This window comes from Micrasema longulum, unplaced genomic scaffold, assembly GCF_059751315.1.
Source record: "Micrasema longulum isolate JH-2025_06_02 unplaced genomic scaffold, ASM5975131v1 h1tg001085l, whole genome shotgun sequence".
Lineage (NCBI taxonomy): Eukaryota > Metazoa > Arthropoda > Insecta > Trichoptera > Brachycentridae > Micrasema > Micrasema longulum.
In genome coordinates this window covers 35,819-51,940 of record NW_028278273.1, presented here as the reverse complement: position 1 = coordinate 51,940, position 16,122 = coordinate 35,819, and the positions used below count along the sequence as shown (strand labels likewise).

The window sequence follows — 16,122 nt, the reverse complement described above, 5'->3', positions numbered from 1 at the left end:
GTTAGCGTCGTGAAAAATAAGAAAAAAAAGGGCCAAACCATTCAGAAGCAGCTAGGATGTTTGAAAACCTCATGATGTACCTTGAGCAATAAGAGGAAACAACCCAAATTTTTACCGGACACGGAGCTATGAGAAGTTATCTATATGGGTTTAAATTAAGGAATGATGACTATTGTCCATGCGATGATATTTCTTCACAGAGTATCGAACATCTGTTATTTCAGTGCCCATTTTTCAGTTTGCAAGGCCATAATCTTGAAGCAGAATGCATGAAAGATGGAATATCCTTAACAGATATCCACACTGTAGTTAAAAGTAGTTATTACGTGCCATTGTTCTTGAACTTTGTAACAATGATGATTGGATTCATAAAGGTAATAAACCAAAATCAGTGATCGAACATCCCATTTCCAAGACAAACAAAAACGATTTTTTTCGAGTATCTAAGCCTTGTACATGACACGTAAGGCTACTAAATACAGGGGTCTAAATATATATTAAAAAAAAATAAAATAGGAGGAAACATCTCATGCTGAGCTGCTTCGAGCTGCAAGAAAACGTTCTTCTCATATGAAGTAAAAGAATATATCACATTTTTTACTTCCTCGATTTAGTTTTGCATTTCATCATGCAGGAATGTTTTATATATTTTTTGAAAATATGTATTTTTATAAATTATGTAATAAGAAAAGTTATTTCTCATAAAAAAAATAAAACAACTTTGTTTTTAACAACTACCCTTTTTTATTTATTTTTTTTCCCACCGACCGGTTTCAAAGCAAACAAGCTTCTTCGTTCAGGTTTACATAACTAATGAAATAATTCCTATTTTATTTTTATCATGTTGACTAAATACTACACCCAATAAATCAAGTCTTTTTTTCCTTACAAGGGTGGTAATTTGATGTTAATATTTTCGAAGCTAGACCGGAGAGGATTTGTTTGCTTTGAAATCAATCGGTGGAAATTTTTTTTTTTAGTTAGTGGTTAAAAACAAATTTGTTTTATTTATTTTATTATAATGAATAACTACAAAGTTAATGCTTCATATATACACTTTATAAGTAATTTTTTGTTTTGTACGCCATTTTATTTACCTAAATTATATTGTGATGGTATTTGTTACAATCAATATAGTGTAAAGTTTCCACAAACCAAGTTTTGTAAAATTTCCATTGAAAATAAACGTCAAAATGGCATTTTTTAATAAAAAATTATAAAAGCGCATTCTGTGAATAGTTAGTTGCATATTTTCGTTTAGAACTACATTAACGATCATAAATACAAAAAAAGTATGTAATAAATATTTGAATAATTATCTAAGTGATTTTTCATATTAAGGTATAACTACGAGTATTAAAAACAACTAATTTAATAATTATACCGACTGGATTCGAAACACAAATGCATAAATTATATGTATTTTAGTATGTCAATATTAGTTCGTATAATATCGATAAATGCATCGAAAAATTGAAACTTAACACTATTTTGATTGTAACAAATACCATAACAATATAACTTAGGTAGACAAAAGGATGTACAAAACATGAAATGACTTATCTTATTTTTTGTTTTGTACACCATTTTGTGAAAAGGACCTAAATTATATTGTTATGGTATTTGTTACAATAAGCATAGTGTAAAGTTTTGTAAAATTTCCATTGAAAATAGAAGTAAAAACGACATTTTTCAATAAAAAAATATTAAAGCGCCATCTAGTAATAATAAGTTTCATATTTTAGTTTAGACTCATCTTAAGCTCGAGTTAATGTCGTCGGTTTATGTTAACGTACTCAAGAAATATTATTTATTTATTAAAAACATTAAACGTGCATTAGTTAATTCATAGGTACAGTTTATAGTGAGACAACCAGGAACGACCCATGCCTGTGAACCTGCATATATATTCTGAATTAACCCACAATAGTCACTTAAAAAGTATTTTAAAATATATTTTTGCATCAGAACCTTTAAAAACATAATTTGAATGAAAATATAAATATTACCTATTTTGGTGTTTTCTTGTGAAAAAAATCTTGACCTGTATTTTAATAGGTGTTTGTTTTTCAGTGGTGATGCATAAAGACAAAGAAGACGGACTTCATTCTCACCAGCATGAGCCCAGCTTCAGGTCAAGAGAGATGGCAGCGTATGACCACACACTTTTAGACGGAGACATGTTCCTACAGGTACACAAATATTTGTATTTTTTATTGTTTTATTTATTTGTTCTTTTACAGTTTATGTATGACTTTTTTCCATAAAGATAATGTTCCCTCACTGGGGTGTTGAGGGAGACATTTTATATAATTTTGAAACATGCTTATTAAACATGATCAAATCATAATCTCAAATACGTATAAAACACAAATGGTGTTGTCCTCTATGTATATTTTAGTCTGCCTTTAACGCGCGGTCAACCGATATGAAGCAAAATCTACTTTGCTCAAGCCACGATTTTACTAAATCTTGTATTTTTTATACAAATCCAGTGTAAAATCTCGTACAAAACAGAATATGCACAGTGGCGCTTGCGCATGCGTAGACAAGATAAGAAAATCGTCCGCTAGAGACGATCTCGGTATATTTTTTGGCGCTAGTGTTAAATATAATGTTAAATAAGTATGCTGCCGTCATAATCAAAAAGGCATTTCTTTTGGTCAAAAATCACAAAATGAGTTAAATATGAGATAATGTTCTACAAGAAATCTCAATCAATTTTATATATAGCCACTAGCAGAAGAAAAAATATATTAGTACGAAAAACGATTTTCAAGTTTTTAATTTTTTTAAGCAATAATACAATATCTAGAGATAAGCTAAAACTCACTTTTGATATGACGCACACAAGTTTTATGCTTTAGGAACAATTGACGTACTTTGATTTTACTTATGACTATTTAAAGGTTTTTTAATTAACATAAAGTTAGTAAATACTAAAAAGTGTCATATCTCGAAATACGACTATTGCTAATATTTGCATTTTTGCTTATGATCGCAGTATAACGTTGCAAAGATTTCCGTTTCTTTGCATTTCATATTTTCTCTGATAATTAATAATTTATTTACACATATTGTTACTTGGCAGTGCACTGCACTTATGCACTGATACATTTAGACCCCTTTAAAAATTATACAAATACATATTTGCACATTCGCCGTCTTCAAATGAGAATATTATGTTACCTTACACCTCATAAAATATTCATTGAATACATTTAATATTAGAACTATCAGTAAATTATGAAAATTGTTTAAATTTTTGATGTTTTGTTTTTAATGGGAAAATAAAATAAAATTATGACTTAGGTAATAAAACAACCTACCCTACCTTTTTATTATTTATTTTGTGGTTGCTTTACTTTTTTGTGTAAACTCTATTTTAATTCAATCGGTCCGTTAGTAAATAAATAAATACAATCATTATCACCATAATTTATTGTAAAATTAATTTAATTGAAAGTTTAATTTACTGAACATTTTAGATACTGCCTTAAATATTTTTTTTCCTAACTATCCAAATCGTACAGTTAGAGAAAATATGAAGTATATATACGTATTCTAGATATGTATACTAAATCTTTTTATGCGAAATTTTTAACAAAAATATGCATCATACTACGAAGAGTGGAGGGGGTGATAAGAAGGAAAGAAGAGGGAGATGGAAAAAACTCAACTATTTAGATAATGAAATTTCAATTTTCATTAAAATGTAAATAAAAAAGGGAAGGGGGTGTCTAACATTAGTGGGTAGATTATTTCATAAGCGAGCAGCTACCACTGTGAAAGAGAAGGCAAAAAAATACAGCGGTGAATGGGTATTGAAAGGGTTCTCTCGTTACTAGAACAAAAATATAGTTCATGTTGTGATAGAGGTTGGAAGAGCTCTCTCAGATGAACAGTCAAATTGAGAATAATCTAAATATTAATTGTGAAGAAGTGATATTATGTGAATGTTTCTTCTGTGGCTGATACTGAGCCAGTGTATGTAGTTACGTGCGGTATTCGGTTATACTGTCAAATTTGCAAAGATGAAAGATATAATATATACAGACATTCTGCAATCGTTCAAGAAGTTTACTATCAAACAACCATAATATGTTTAATGCGTGTGTCTTAAAATGAGATCACGAAAAATATTAATTTGTTAATCAATATAAAAACAAACTATTTTAAATAACCGCTCCATCGTTATTTTCATGCTGTATTAATTTATTTCTGTAAATACATATACTTTGCTGAATATTTTTGTACATCTTTGTATATAACTACTTTAAAAAAGTATGTAATTTCAAAACGAACTTACTCTCTAAACACGAGCATCTCGCTCCATTAGAGAGGTAGAAAAGTTTAATAAAAATTATTATGTATTTGTACATAAAATTGTATAAATATTGATAAACTCCTTTGATAAAATAAAAAATAAAACAAATATTTGTATCTGGATCTTTATTAATATTGCTACCTTAATCATTATAATTATTCATAAATCGGTCATTATTATTAACAGAATTCTTCTGATGAATTAATAATAGATCGAAACGTACCTGGGCAGGCACAGGAAAACGTCTATATTACAACTTGGTGAAAGTTGTTTTGGAATTATCTCTGTAAATATACAATCCTTTATTGGGTACTAATTTTTCGCCCACGCTTCACAATAATTCGAATTACGCGGATGTGATTATGTCTATAATACGTCGCAATTGGAATTCGATTGCCGAATTTCGATCGCATAAAAATTACCACGCTGGTAATTCCGGGAATAAAAATTTCGGCAGCATTGTGCCGATGAAAGCATTATGGTTTGCATATATTTATATGCGTTATTTATGGCCGGTGGTATGAAAAAATTATACGGGGTGGACGATTAATCACGTGCTGAGAAGTCGGGCACCGCTGGGCGCCTCGCCTCTAGTTTGCTTATTTATAGTGAGGATCACACGGTTAGGTACCGGTACCAACTACCAACTACCAACTACCAACCTATGTAGTTATCGGTACATACATGATAATATAACTTGGTAGGTGCCGACATTTACCGGTGTTCAGTACCTGCATACCACGGAGGGGTTTGTATTGCTAGCTGTTCTCAAACTACTTATTTATTTATTAATATACACGGCACGCAGTGCCTTTTACCTTAAATATTGAAAATAATATAAACACTTCAATATAATGTGAAAAACTTGAAAATTTAATTGAAAAGTATCATGTTACATAAGTGCTATATATAACACAGTAGTTATGTATAAAGAACATACTTAGATATTTAAAAAAATGAACAATGTGTGCAGATAACATTTTAAAAGGAAAATATTTTTTATATTTTTTTCTTTAAGAGGTACAAAATATCAGTATATTAAATACAGTAAAATTCTTTTGTCTAAAAAAAAAGTAATAATTATAACAATTAATATAATTAAAAAAATAAGTATACACGTAAATATGGTACACAGTAGAACCCATACCAAAGTAAACATATGAAGAACTACAATCTTAAAAATGTAAATTACCGTTCACCATCTTTTAAATGATTAAATATATTCGATTTATAGAAGCTATACTTTATGTGATAAATATCAGCAACGTCGGAATAGTTATTGCCTTACATATGTCCTTTTCAGTTTCGATATGAACGTCATTTGTTGAAAAATACATTATTAGCACATTGTATCCCGGAGCCGCATAAACACGTGATTGTATAACCACGCGTTGTATACCGGTCCCGTGTTTTCACGTGGTTTACCAGCCGTCTAAAAATGTGCATTTTATTGACATGAAGTGACTTCTAATATAACTTTTTCTTAGTTCTATGAATAGCAAATACTCGAACCATTCCAAAACTGTCACCTGATTTGCAATATCGATAAATATAGGGATCTCCTTTATCGATGGAAATAATTTTTTTCTTCACGGCTAATCGTAGTCAATAGCCATATTACTATTTGCCATTACGGTTTCGCTCAGTTTCGCTTGCAGTTCACGTTTAATTTTAAAGATTAAAATTCAGATTAGTTGATTTAACCCAGTATTTTTATTATTATAACACTTTTAAGAAACCCTTCACAAAAAATGAAACTTCACAAAAATTGGCCAGGCACTGGGTAAGTTTAATGCGAATTGGGCCGGTAATCAAGGTGTTAAGGCCGTAGTCTTGTAAAATGCACAAAAAAAAAAAAAAAAAAAATTGAAAAATTCCTTCAGTATTGAAATAAAATGTATTGTTCTAAATTAAATGTTGAGGATCCGTGGGTATCGATATAAGCAATATATAATTATTGCCTGCTGCGCTAAGCAGAGCGTATAGAGTAGACGACTACCGTTTTGTTTATAGCGCTTCTATATTAACAACCCGCGATTGAATTTAAACCAAATATTCAAATAACAATAACGAAAAACCTTAAAACCCGATTTTAATTGCTAACATAAAGCTGAATGCATCTTTCCAACGTGCAACGTATCGTCTATTAAAGTAAATAAAAGGAAAATAATACTCCATTTTTATTAGTTCAACCGCCATTTGCACCACAAAAAGTTGAGTTCAAAAAGTAAATACAATCAGATTTGCGTCAAAATGGACGGAGTGGGTTGTTAATCATACAATGTATTTCTTTTATGCATCGCATTTTGTCAATTTTCACTTTCTAAATCAACAAATACCTTGTTGACTTCGTAGTATAATGGTCTGCGCGTTTGCCTACTATGTGAGAGGTCTCGGGTTGGATTCGTGACATGGTTGAAATAAATTATTTATTTATAAGGGTGTTTTCACACCAGAATTAATGAATATGAAGTCCCTAGACTGGTACCTGAATCATAAAACTGATATTTTTACCTTCATGTAACAAAATGATCAAGATACGCTGCGATTGGTGTACCGATGGAATGATGATGATGATGATGATGAAAACAACATGCCAATTTGTTTTTTTATCTCCATTATTTATTATTCTCCATTATTCGCTTGATTTCTTATGTGTTAAATCCATTTAAATTGAATCGTTTCGTTAGTAAATAAATAAATACTACTAATCATAATTGTAGTGATTCCTTGGAAAATATGACCATAGTGGTTTCATGTCACCTTCTCAGATGGATTTTTCTGTCGGGGTTACCTTCCCTTAGCCAGAGAACGCGCCAGAAACTCGCCTTTAATCCTCTCGTTATCTGCTGTGATCACACCGTTATGAGTGTGATTCTATTGTCTCTAGGGCTCGCGACGTGGACGCTAACGAGTTGAACTAGTCAGAAGTGTTGCCGGTAGAATAAATCACACCCTTAGCAAGATATGACTCACTTTGACCCTACCGACAGTTCGAACCTCATCAAGTACACCAATTAGCAGTCGTCCTGTAGCCCAATTTAAAAAACCTATCTACGTGATGACAATCTCTCACCATGGATGTTTATCGTATTCGCGATCACAATGCAGCATTCGTGAACACCTAATATTAAATGTCAAAATATTTACGTTTCGCGACGTAAAATCCTGCTGCGGATCACATATTTGAATTTCACCGGTGTAAATATGGAAAATATTCAAAAATTGCTATTTTTATTTATTATTTATCATGCTATTTATTGCATTTAGCTGGCGGTTAGCAAGCCAAATGTCAAAAAAGCAGTCACCATAGAAATTGTAATTTAATTTTCACTTTTTTGTATAAGATACTCCTTACTATTTTGCAAATGCAATATATTGTATTATTTTTTATGGTAAACGCCGAGTTTTCGCCAGTGAATTGTATTTATTTACGAGGAAAACAAAAAACAAACCGACACGAGCGTTGACTTATGACTACGATAACTTAAGCACGTTCATTATTGTTCATTGTGATCGTTCAAATACTAAGCACGTTTTTAAGCACGTCGATAGTTATTTGTGATTGAGCTACTGGGCTGGTGTTCCGAACGCATTTGTAGCGTATATTTAGTACGTAAAAACGCATACTAGCTCTGGCTGCGGAATATGAGTAGCGCAGGATAGAAATTCTTTCGCTGCAGTGATCGCCAACGTCGGAGGGACCGACAAGGCACTGGAAGAAGAATAATAATTGATTTTTTAATTAACCCAAGTTCACGTTCATACAAAGATACAACCATAATAATGAAAGAAACTGCAACCGCTATTTATTTAATTTCAATCTGTTTTAATGCAACCGAGTCTTGGGCCAGTCGCACGAAAAACAGAAATGGTACCGACAACGAAAATTTCATTCTGATTTTTCATGTTCAGTTTTGGGGTGCGTAAAACGTGACAGCCAAACGTCGATTTCAGTTAGGTACAATTAGTTCGATGTGCGGTTGTCTTTTTCGCACAGTATCGGGGAGGCATCCGCAAGACAGTGACAGAAAAACAATGTTCAAATACTACCTACTTGTCATATCGACATCATGTGATCGAAACAAACCAATGAATGACCGTAAAAAATTAATCCGCGGTCCTTATGTCATTAATATTTAAAAAAGTTTTTATTTATATTTTAAATAGGCTTAAAATATAAATAAAAAGTACCTACTTCAATGCGATAATAAACTTCAAAAATTCCCAATTCAAGCAAAAAATGCTCACTTGAACATGAGTTTTATATGACTTTTGGAAATAACCTAGACGGTACGCTTAGTCTTAACGATAGTCAGTATTTATCTACCGATTGCCTGCAAAGCCGGCTCCTGTAACGTCTCGATACCTACACTCAGAAAGATAGTAGAACAGATAAAAGAAAAATAATAACTAAATTTATTTTTTACAGTGGCAACATTATGACGCCTAGATACTCTTATATGTCAATAGGACAGAACCTTGCGACATTATTTTTTTGCATTTAGGCGTTCGTTTTATCACACTGACAGTTATGTCGGAATTTAATTCGACTTTGAAATTTATTTATTTCTCTCTCACATTTTTGATAGGCTTTTAAGAAAAAAAGTGCCAACCTCAAAACGATTAAAAATTAAAATAAATCGTAATTAAAGGAAAAATTACTCGGTTGAACAAAATTTTTGTCACTTTTTTTTCATTTTCATTTTCATTTCATTTATTTTTGCACCACTACAGGCCAGTAGGCCCAATTACAGTGGTGAATTACATCACAGAACACCCAGGCTTGAGAAAAAATCATTTTTGATTTTTGTGCTCTCACCGGGAATCGAACCCGGAACCTTCCGAGCGTGAGTCAAGCGTCTTGACCACTACACCACGGAGGCCGCCGTGCGTAAATAAACGTATCGAGGGGTTCTAGACCCGTTAGTACAAACCGACGTACTTGCATCAAAACTTGAAGGTGGGGGGTCGGTAGTGTATCTTAGTTATCTTGAGGGAGAATTTATCTTCAACTATACCGTCAAGGTGAAGGTATGACGTCTATATTTTCCCATCATAATCTAGGCTCTGGTCTTTAGGACGGCAAAAGCTCACTTAAAAAAATAAAAAAAGAACGTGGTAAATAAATTCATTTTTGCAAGTGAATGTACGTGAAAAATGATTTTTTTCGTCGAATTTAGTAGTTGTATTACTCTCAAAATTTACTTATTTCTAGAGTAACAAAAGTGCCTCAACTTGCTGATAATGCGTCTGGAAAATACAAAATTAATCATTGGCTGTTATTATTCATAACATTACTTCCAACATGTATGAAGTTTAAAGATAATAAATTTTCACTGTTTCACGAATTTTCCCTTTGGAAATATAAATTATTAATTACAAGATAAGTCATAACTCGTCAAATGTTCGTTTTCCTCTTGTTGCGTGCCGGAGTAGGCACAATTCAATTTTAACTTATTTTTTACACAAGTCAAAATACATGGCGGGAGAAAGCGTGCAGGCTGTTAGAATTGTATTCCTAATCCGAATAAATTTAATAAATCATTTAAAAGCTTAAACTTGTTTCCTATTTTGGGAGGAAGGAATTGTTTTCTTGGGGAAATTAAAAGTAATTATGAATTTACAAAATGAAGTGTGAAAAAATTCTTACCTGTTTGTAACGCTGTTCTTAATTTTGTCGTAGAGACAAAAATGAGGTATTTGTCAAATAAACTTATTAAAATACTTTGTTTAATGATCACATTTGGATCGCATTCAATAACGCGTGAGCATTGCCCCGGAGTATAAAAATAAAATAGATTTGTAAAAGATGTCAGGTTTAAAATATAAAAAAGGTTCAATTGTATTATTGAATTAATAAGTTTGAAGAAAATTTGTATCTAATTAAGTTTTATCTTTTGTTTTTTGACATTGCTTAACATGCTATGTTTTCAGTATGTCCAAATGTTTGTAGACAGGCCGGACTACCTCTCTAAGGAGTTGTTTAGATATAAAATTTGTTGCAACAGAGAAGGAACACACCTTTGAGAAAAAAACATGGAAGGCTAGCTTTAGTTTTTATCAACAACATTTTTTATTTTTTTTTTTTAAATATAAAAAAAAAAAGAATAACCCGCTCAGACTCTTCTTTAGAGGCTTGTCAGCAGGTGGGAAATAGGATATGGAAGGAAGTTATGGAAAATATACCACAACACCTAGACCCATTGATAAAAAATCTTTCTTGGAAATATTTCTTGCAAATGGCGGGAATCGAACCCGCGACGCCAGTTTTACAGTTGGCCGCCTAACCAACTGCGCCACGGCGCCTGTCAAAACATACTCAAAAAATTGTTGATTAAACTAACTGGTATAAGAAGTAAAAAATTGAACAAGTTTTTTTAGGCATTATCTAGTAGGTGAAATAATTCAGCCTGATGAATCTCACCCACATCGATAAAGGTTTTAGCTCTTTTACATCACAAAAGTCAACAAGTAGAAGGGTTGAGGAAATGTGGATGTTACATAATGTGACAGAATGGTGAATGTTACACAGCGAGCAAAGAGGCCACTTATACCAGCCAATGACAGGTCATAAACCCTGCAAATTCCCACACCTTCTCAAAAGTGTTTTCCCCCTTTGTTGCGATAAATTTAGTTTTCATTTATTATAAACGAGTTGAACTCGGCAATGCTTTGCTATTGCTATATTTTAGTACATATTTGTGTACAGATTAAATTAACACAATCGAAAGTTTGATACGAATTATTGTATTTAGTCCAAATAAGATATGTACGTATACATAATTATTTTTGTGTATCGGTTTACATAAATTGTGAGGACAGAAAAAATTGATAAATAGGTATTTGAACATTGTTTTCCTGTCACTGTCTTGCAAATGCCTCCCCGATACTGCGTGAAAAAGACAACTGCATGACAGACCTTTAGTTATAATAGACAAAATCAACGTTTCGTTTTCCCGCTGTCCGCACCTCAAAACTTAACCAATTTTGTAATTTTTTTAGACAGAGTATCAGAATAAATTTTCTGTAACGGTACGTTTTACGTTTTTCAAAAAAATGGATATTTGTATATCGTGCGCCCGAAGACAGCAGATAAATCTGGGCTTTTTTAAGGGTTTTTGGATGATTTTAGTTTCCATAAAAAATTTTTTTTCAAAAAACGAAACAATAGGGACACGCCAACGATAAATATTTTAAGATATTTGTGTACCGTGCGCCCGAAGATAGGGGATAAAATTTGCCATTTTTACGGGTATTTTGATGGTTCTAGTTCCCATATTAAACAATTTATCAAAATGAAAAAACAATAGGAACATGCCAATGATAAATAAATTACTGCTCTAGTGGCATAATCCAGAGAGAAAATACGGGAATACGTTTGTATGAAGAAAAGTCGGACTGCGTTTCCTCTTAAGATTCAACATTATGAAGTATACTTGCAAAACTTTAATAAAAAATCTTCAGTAAAAACCGTTCGGATAAACGTAAAAAAAATATTGTAACTTTTTATTGGTTAGTATTTACACCTAGGTACTTGGTTATGATTGAATTCCTGAACTTATCATATATAGAATTATTCTTGCAAATATCAAACTCTGCCCTTTTCACCAACAGGGGTGCACTGTATTTAGGACAATTTCCAAAAAATTATCGAATGTCAGTTGATATTATTTTGATATTACCAAAAACCAGTAGCAAGAAATAAATGGATGGAAATAATAAGGAATTTAAGGAAATAATCTAATTGGGATCCATTAAAAAGTTATGTTTGTAAACATTCGATAAAAAACTTTTTTACACACTAAAAAAACATTTTACCATTTTTTCTTTTTATGTATTCTCGTATAATGCAACCCTGGTGATGAATAAAAAAACATTTACGCTTCAAACTTTTTTCTTCTAAATAAATTAAAGATTTAAATAACTAATTATTTACGTTTCGCTGAAAACCGCCCGTAAATCGGTCAAGTTTTTAGTTCATTGTGGAAACACATAGGAACTTTGCCTTTTATATATATAAACATGTAATGATCAGTGAAAAGTATTGCGCCCTACTTTCGTGATTTATGCACAGCTCACGTATTTTTTATTTGAAAAAATTACTTAGATATTTAAGCTCTGTCTTTAAATAATAACCACATCAACTTAGCCTTATGCCTCAGTATTAAAAATGGTAATCTCGGTAGTGTTGGCAATAAATATTAAATCTGCCGATAAACAAATGTTGACTTTGAATTAAATTTACACAGCGGGAACGAGAAGTTAAAATGCCCTTTCCCATATTCGGGGGTACCTAACCTACCTCTACCCGGAGAGGATTACATTATTTAGTGCTGGCAACACTGGACCCTTGTCGGGAACAAATTATTACGGTTGTACACACATGTTTGATACTTGACGCGGGAGACGAAAACCGCGCGGGAAATTGAATAGAAAAACACGGTTACTTTGACAGATTAATTTTTGAGGTTATGAATGCCATGACAGCTTTTCTATGAATGCTATGATCTTTTGACACCTGTTCTATAGGGATTTGATTGTCTTCTGTAAACACCCTGAATATACATTAGCAAATTACAACAGAGACGGAGATCATTTGATAAAAGGAAATATCGTCGTTGCGCTTGAAATATCTGTTTGTGATTTATCGTTTAAAAAAGTATTTTTAATATTCCAATTCTGTTTCAACGAAAGACAAGTATATTCATAAATATTTTAAAAAAAGAAACTACGTATTTTTCTTTTTTTGCAATCAATGAAACAAGGTGTATAAAAAGTCCGTCATCAAAATAAAGACAATATAATATATATCAACAGCGATAAAGAACATTATTTTGAAGTTTAGGCATGTACAGGGCTGACGACTTTGTTATTGGCTGGTTTAAGTGGCCACTTTACTATGTAACATTCACTATTCTACCTGTTTGTTCTTCACCTCGGTTGTAGTATAATTATATTAATAGTGACGTTAAATAATTTACTCACCAAAACTATAACCACAGTTTTTCAGGGCCATATCGCGTAACTCCAGACGAACTATTCTTATTAATTTTTTGAAATTTTGAAATTGACATTAAGAACGTATGTGACCAACGAAACGATACGCTCCGGACGCGGACTAGGGAAGCGGCTGGGTAGGGGAGGGGAAGAGGCGTGTAGAAGGGATGCTAGTCCGAGACATTCAGGATTGTCTACATTTTCAAATTGTAAACTCTTAAGGTATATACATTTTAAATTAAGAATCAGTCATGCATTTTTAAATTACGATTTTTTACTAAAAACATTAAATTTATTAAAACTTAATGATAGAAGAAAAATTATAGATCTTTTAAATTTAATATGGGCTTGTCCTGAACTGTTATCTCTCATCAACTTTAGGGTGCTTGGAAGAATGACTAGACAGGTGTCACCGTTTTGTAGCAACAATTTACTGGCAGTGTATACTTGTAATGCCGTATTAAACAGACTGGTATTGTTCCTATAGAACAAACCTTTTGAACTTTTTCAAAGATCCTGAATGGTAAATATATATATTTATTTATGCATTAATAAAATATACAATTTTTTGTTCACATTGCCTAGCTATATGAAATAGTACTGACGATTTTCTTGTTATATTACTCGTACTTAAAAATATTTTATTATTAAGTTTGTTTTTTTCATTTATTCTTAAATTGTTTAAACTTTCTACTGAGTGTGTTAAATAATTTTTAGGTTTTATTTTTTAATAAATCTTGGGTAAAAGGAAATTTATTATTTTAGCCAAATATGCTAGTATTATATTTTTTTGTAAAAGGCAGATTTGCCGTTTATGTTAATAAAATAAAATATATATTTAAAAAAAAAAAACATAATCAAAAATAAATTTGCAAAAAAAAAAATATTAGGATTTTTTCAACGTTTACCGTGAGAAATTTTCCTTTGAAGTTTCGCGGTCTGGCCCTGAAGCACCGTATATAACAATTTTATTTTGTATGTTTTAAGAGTCGTGATTTTCCGGTAGATTCGCACAACATAAATAATGTGTAAAATTTCCATACCTAATAGTTAAAGTGTGTAATGGCTAGAATTGTGGCGGCTCGCGGTCACGTTACGTCGGAGAAATTAATAAGGTTATCAACAGATAATTGGCCGGCTTGCCACGGAGGGCGGATCTAGCGGATAATCTGTGTAATTTGTCAATAACAATCACTCATTACGAATAAATGTTATTTTAAGTGTGATCTCTGCGAGTCCAGCTAATGCACGCCGTCGTTAAGTTCCGGCCGCTATACGACTCCGCGAGCCTTAGTCGGCACTCAGGGCTGATATCAGTTTTTCTGTCCTAAAAAAACTACTCTACTATTTCTACGAAGATAGTAAAAATAAAAAAAATAGGGCCTTACTTACACACCTGCTATAAAGTTACGCCAAGGCAAAGTGGTAGAATAAGGATCGTATTCCTATCCATATTCTATCACTATCTTCTATTCCACGATGTTTCTTATTTCTTTAATATTCAAAAAAGTAAAAAAACCTAATAATTTTTTTATCTTTTTTTGGGACAAAATAAATCATTTTACTTTGCACCTTACATTGCATTATTTATTTACTCGGTAGAAAATATTCCCAATCAGCGAAAGTCCTGAAATGAGGGGATATAATAAATACTATGACATATGATTAAAGTAGGTAAAATAAAATCTCGTCTCATGGGCCCTGATTACAATGAGAAGTTAACATTTATCTTCAATTTCACAATTCTACAAAGTAAAATTAAGTTTCCTGCATTTAAATCAGAATATGCATACATTTTTTTCTTCTAAACATGCTCAATTATAGGTTACCGATGAAGACACTTTAAATGTTCATGTAAATATACTCATTTTGCGTTCTAGTAACGAGAGAACCCTTTTAATACCCCGTCATCGCTCTAATTTTTTTGCCTCCTCTTTCACAGTAGTAGCCGCTCGATTGTGGAATAATCTACCCACTAATGTTAGAGACGCCCCTTCTTTATTTACATTTAAGTCAAGATTGAAATGTCACTATCTAAATATTTAAATTGTTCCTTTATCCTTCTTTCCTTCCCATCCCCTCTCCTCTCTTCATGGTAAAGAGTTATTTTTTTTATACATATATTTATTTTTGTTAATCTTTGCTTTTAATTTTTGTATAAAATTGTAACATTCAATATGTCCATGTATTTATAATTTTCTCAAACTGAACGGTTTGGGTAGGTAGGAAGAAATTGCCTAACGGCAATATGCCCGCCCTTATATGTATATTTATTGTATATGTATATAAAGTGTCAAATAAATAAATAAATACATTTTCATACTTAAATATCGGCTTTCTTTTATACACAGTCGAAGATAACTCTGTTTTCTTTCCATTGTAATCGGAGTCATGTCCTGTAAGAACAGTTCTTTTAAGTGTTTTTTTAAGTATATTAGTGTTTTTTAAGTATATTAATCTTTGAAGTCTTTTAATTATTTGCTTATCTGCACCCAGTGGTACACAGGGCACTTTAATAGTTAACCAAATGCAGCGTAGTTTGAACACCTATTACAAGAAGGTAAGGTTTAGGTGCCAGTCCAGGAACAATGGAATAATGCAGTTCAAAAAACATTTCAAATTAATATTTCACATCCACCCTGTCAGGAATCAAACCCGGGACCTCAAGATTAGCCGGCAAATACGTCATCCACTTCACAACGAGGCGGGCTTATTTCCACTCGATTTCCTTGTTGAAGATTTTTACCTGAGAGCAGCCATCGATTCAAAAGCACTCGTCCATGTTTCTGGTTCTA

At 31.9% G+C, this 16,122-nt stretch overlaps 1 protein-coding gene across 1 annotated transcript in view; it reads left to right on the top strand.

Annotated features, from left to right (window-relative positions):
• Positions 1-16,122, top strand: part of LOC148277079 (aryl hydrocarbon receptor-like) — a gene marked incomplete at its 3' end in the record, with an annotated part of 321,131 nt that overhangs the window by 269,946 nt on the left and 35,063 nt on the right. Inside the window, 1 exon segment of the mRNA XM_088233353.1 lies at positions 2,074-2,192. Within this exon segment, the coding sequence (XP_088089479.1) occupies positions 2,074-2,192 (119 nt within the window).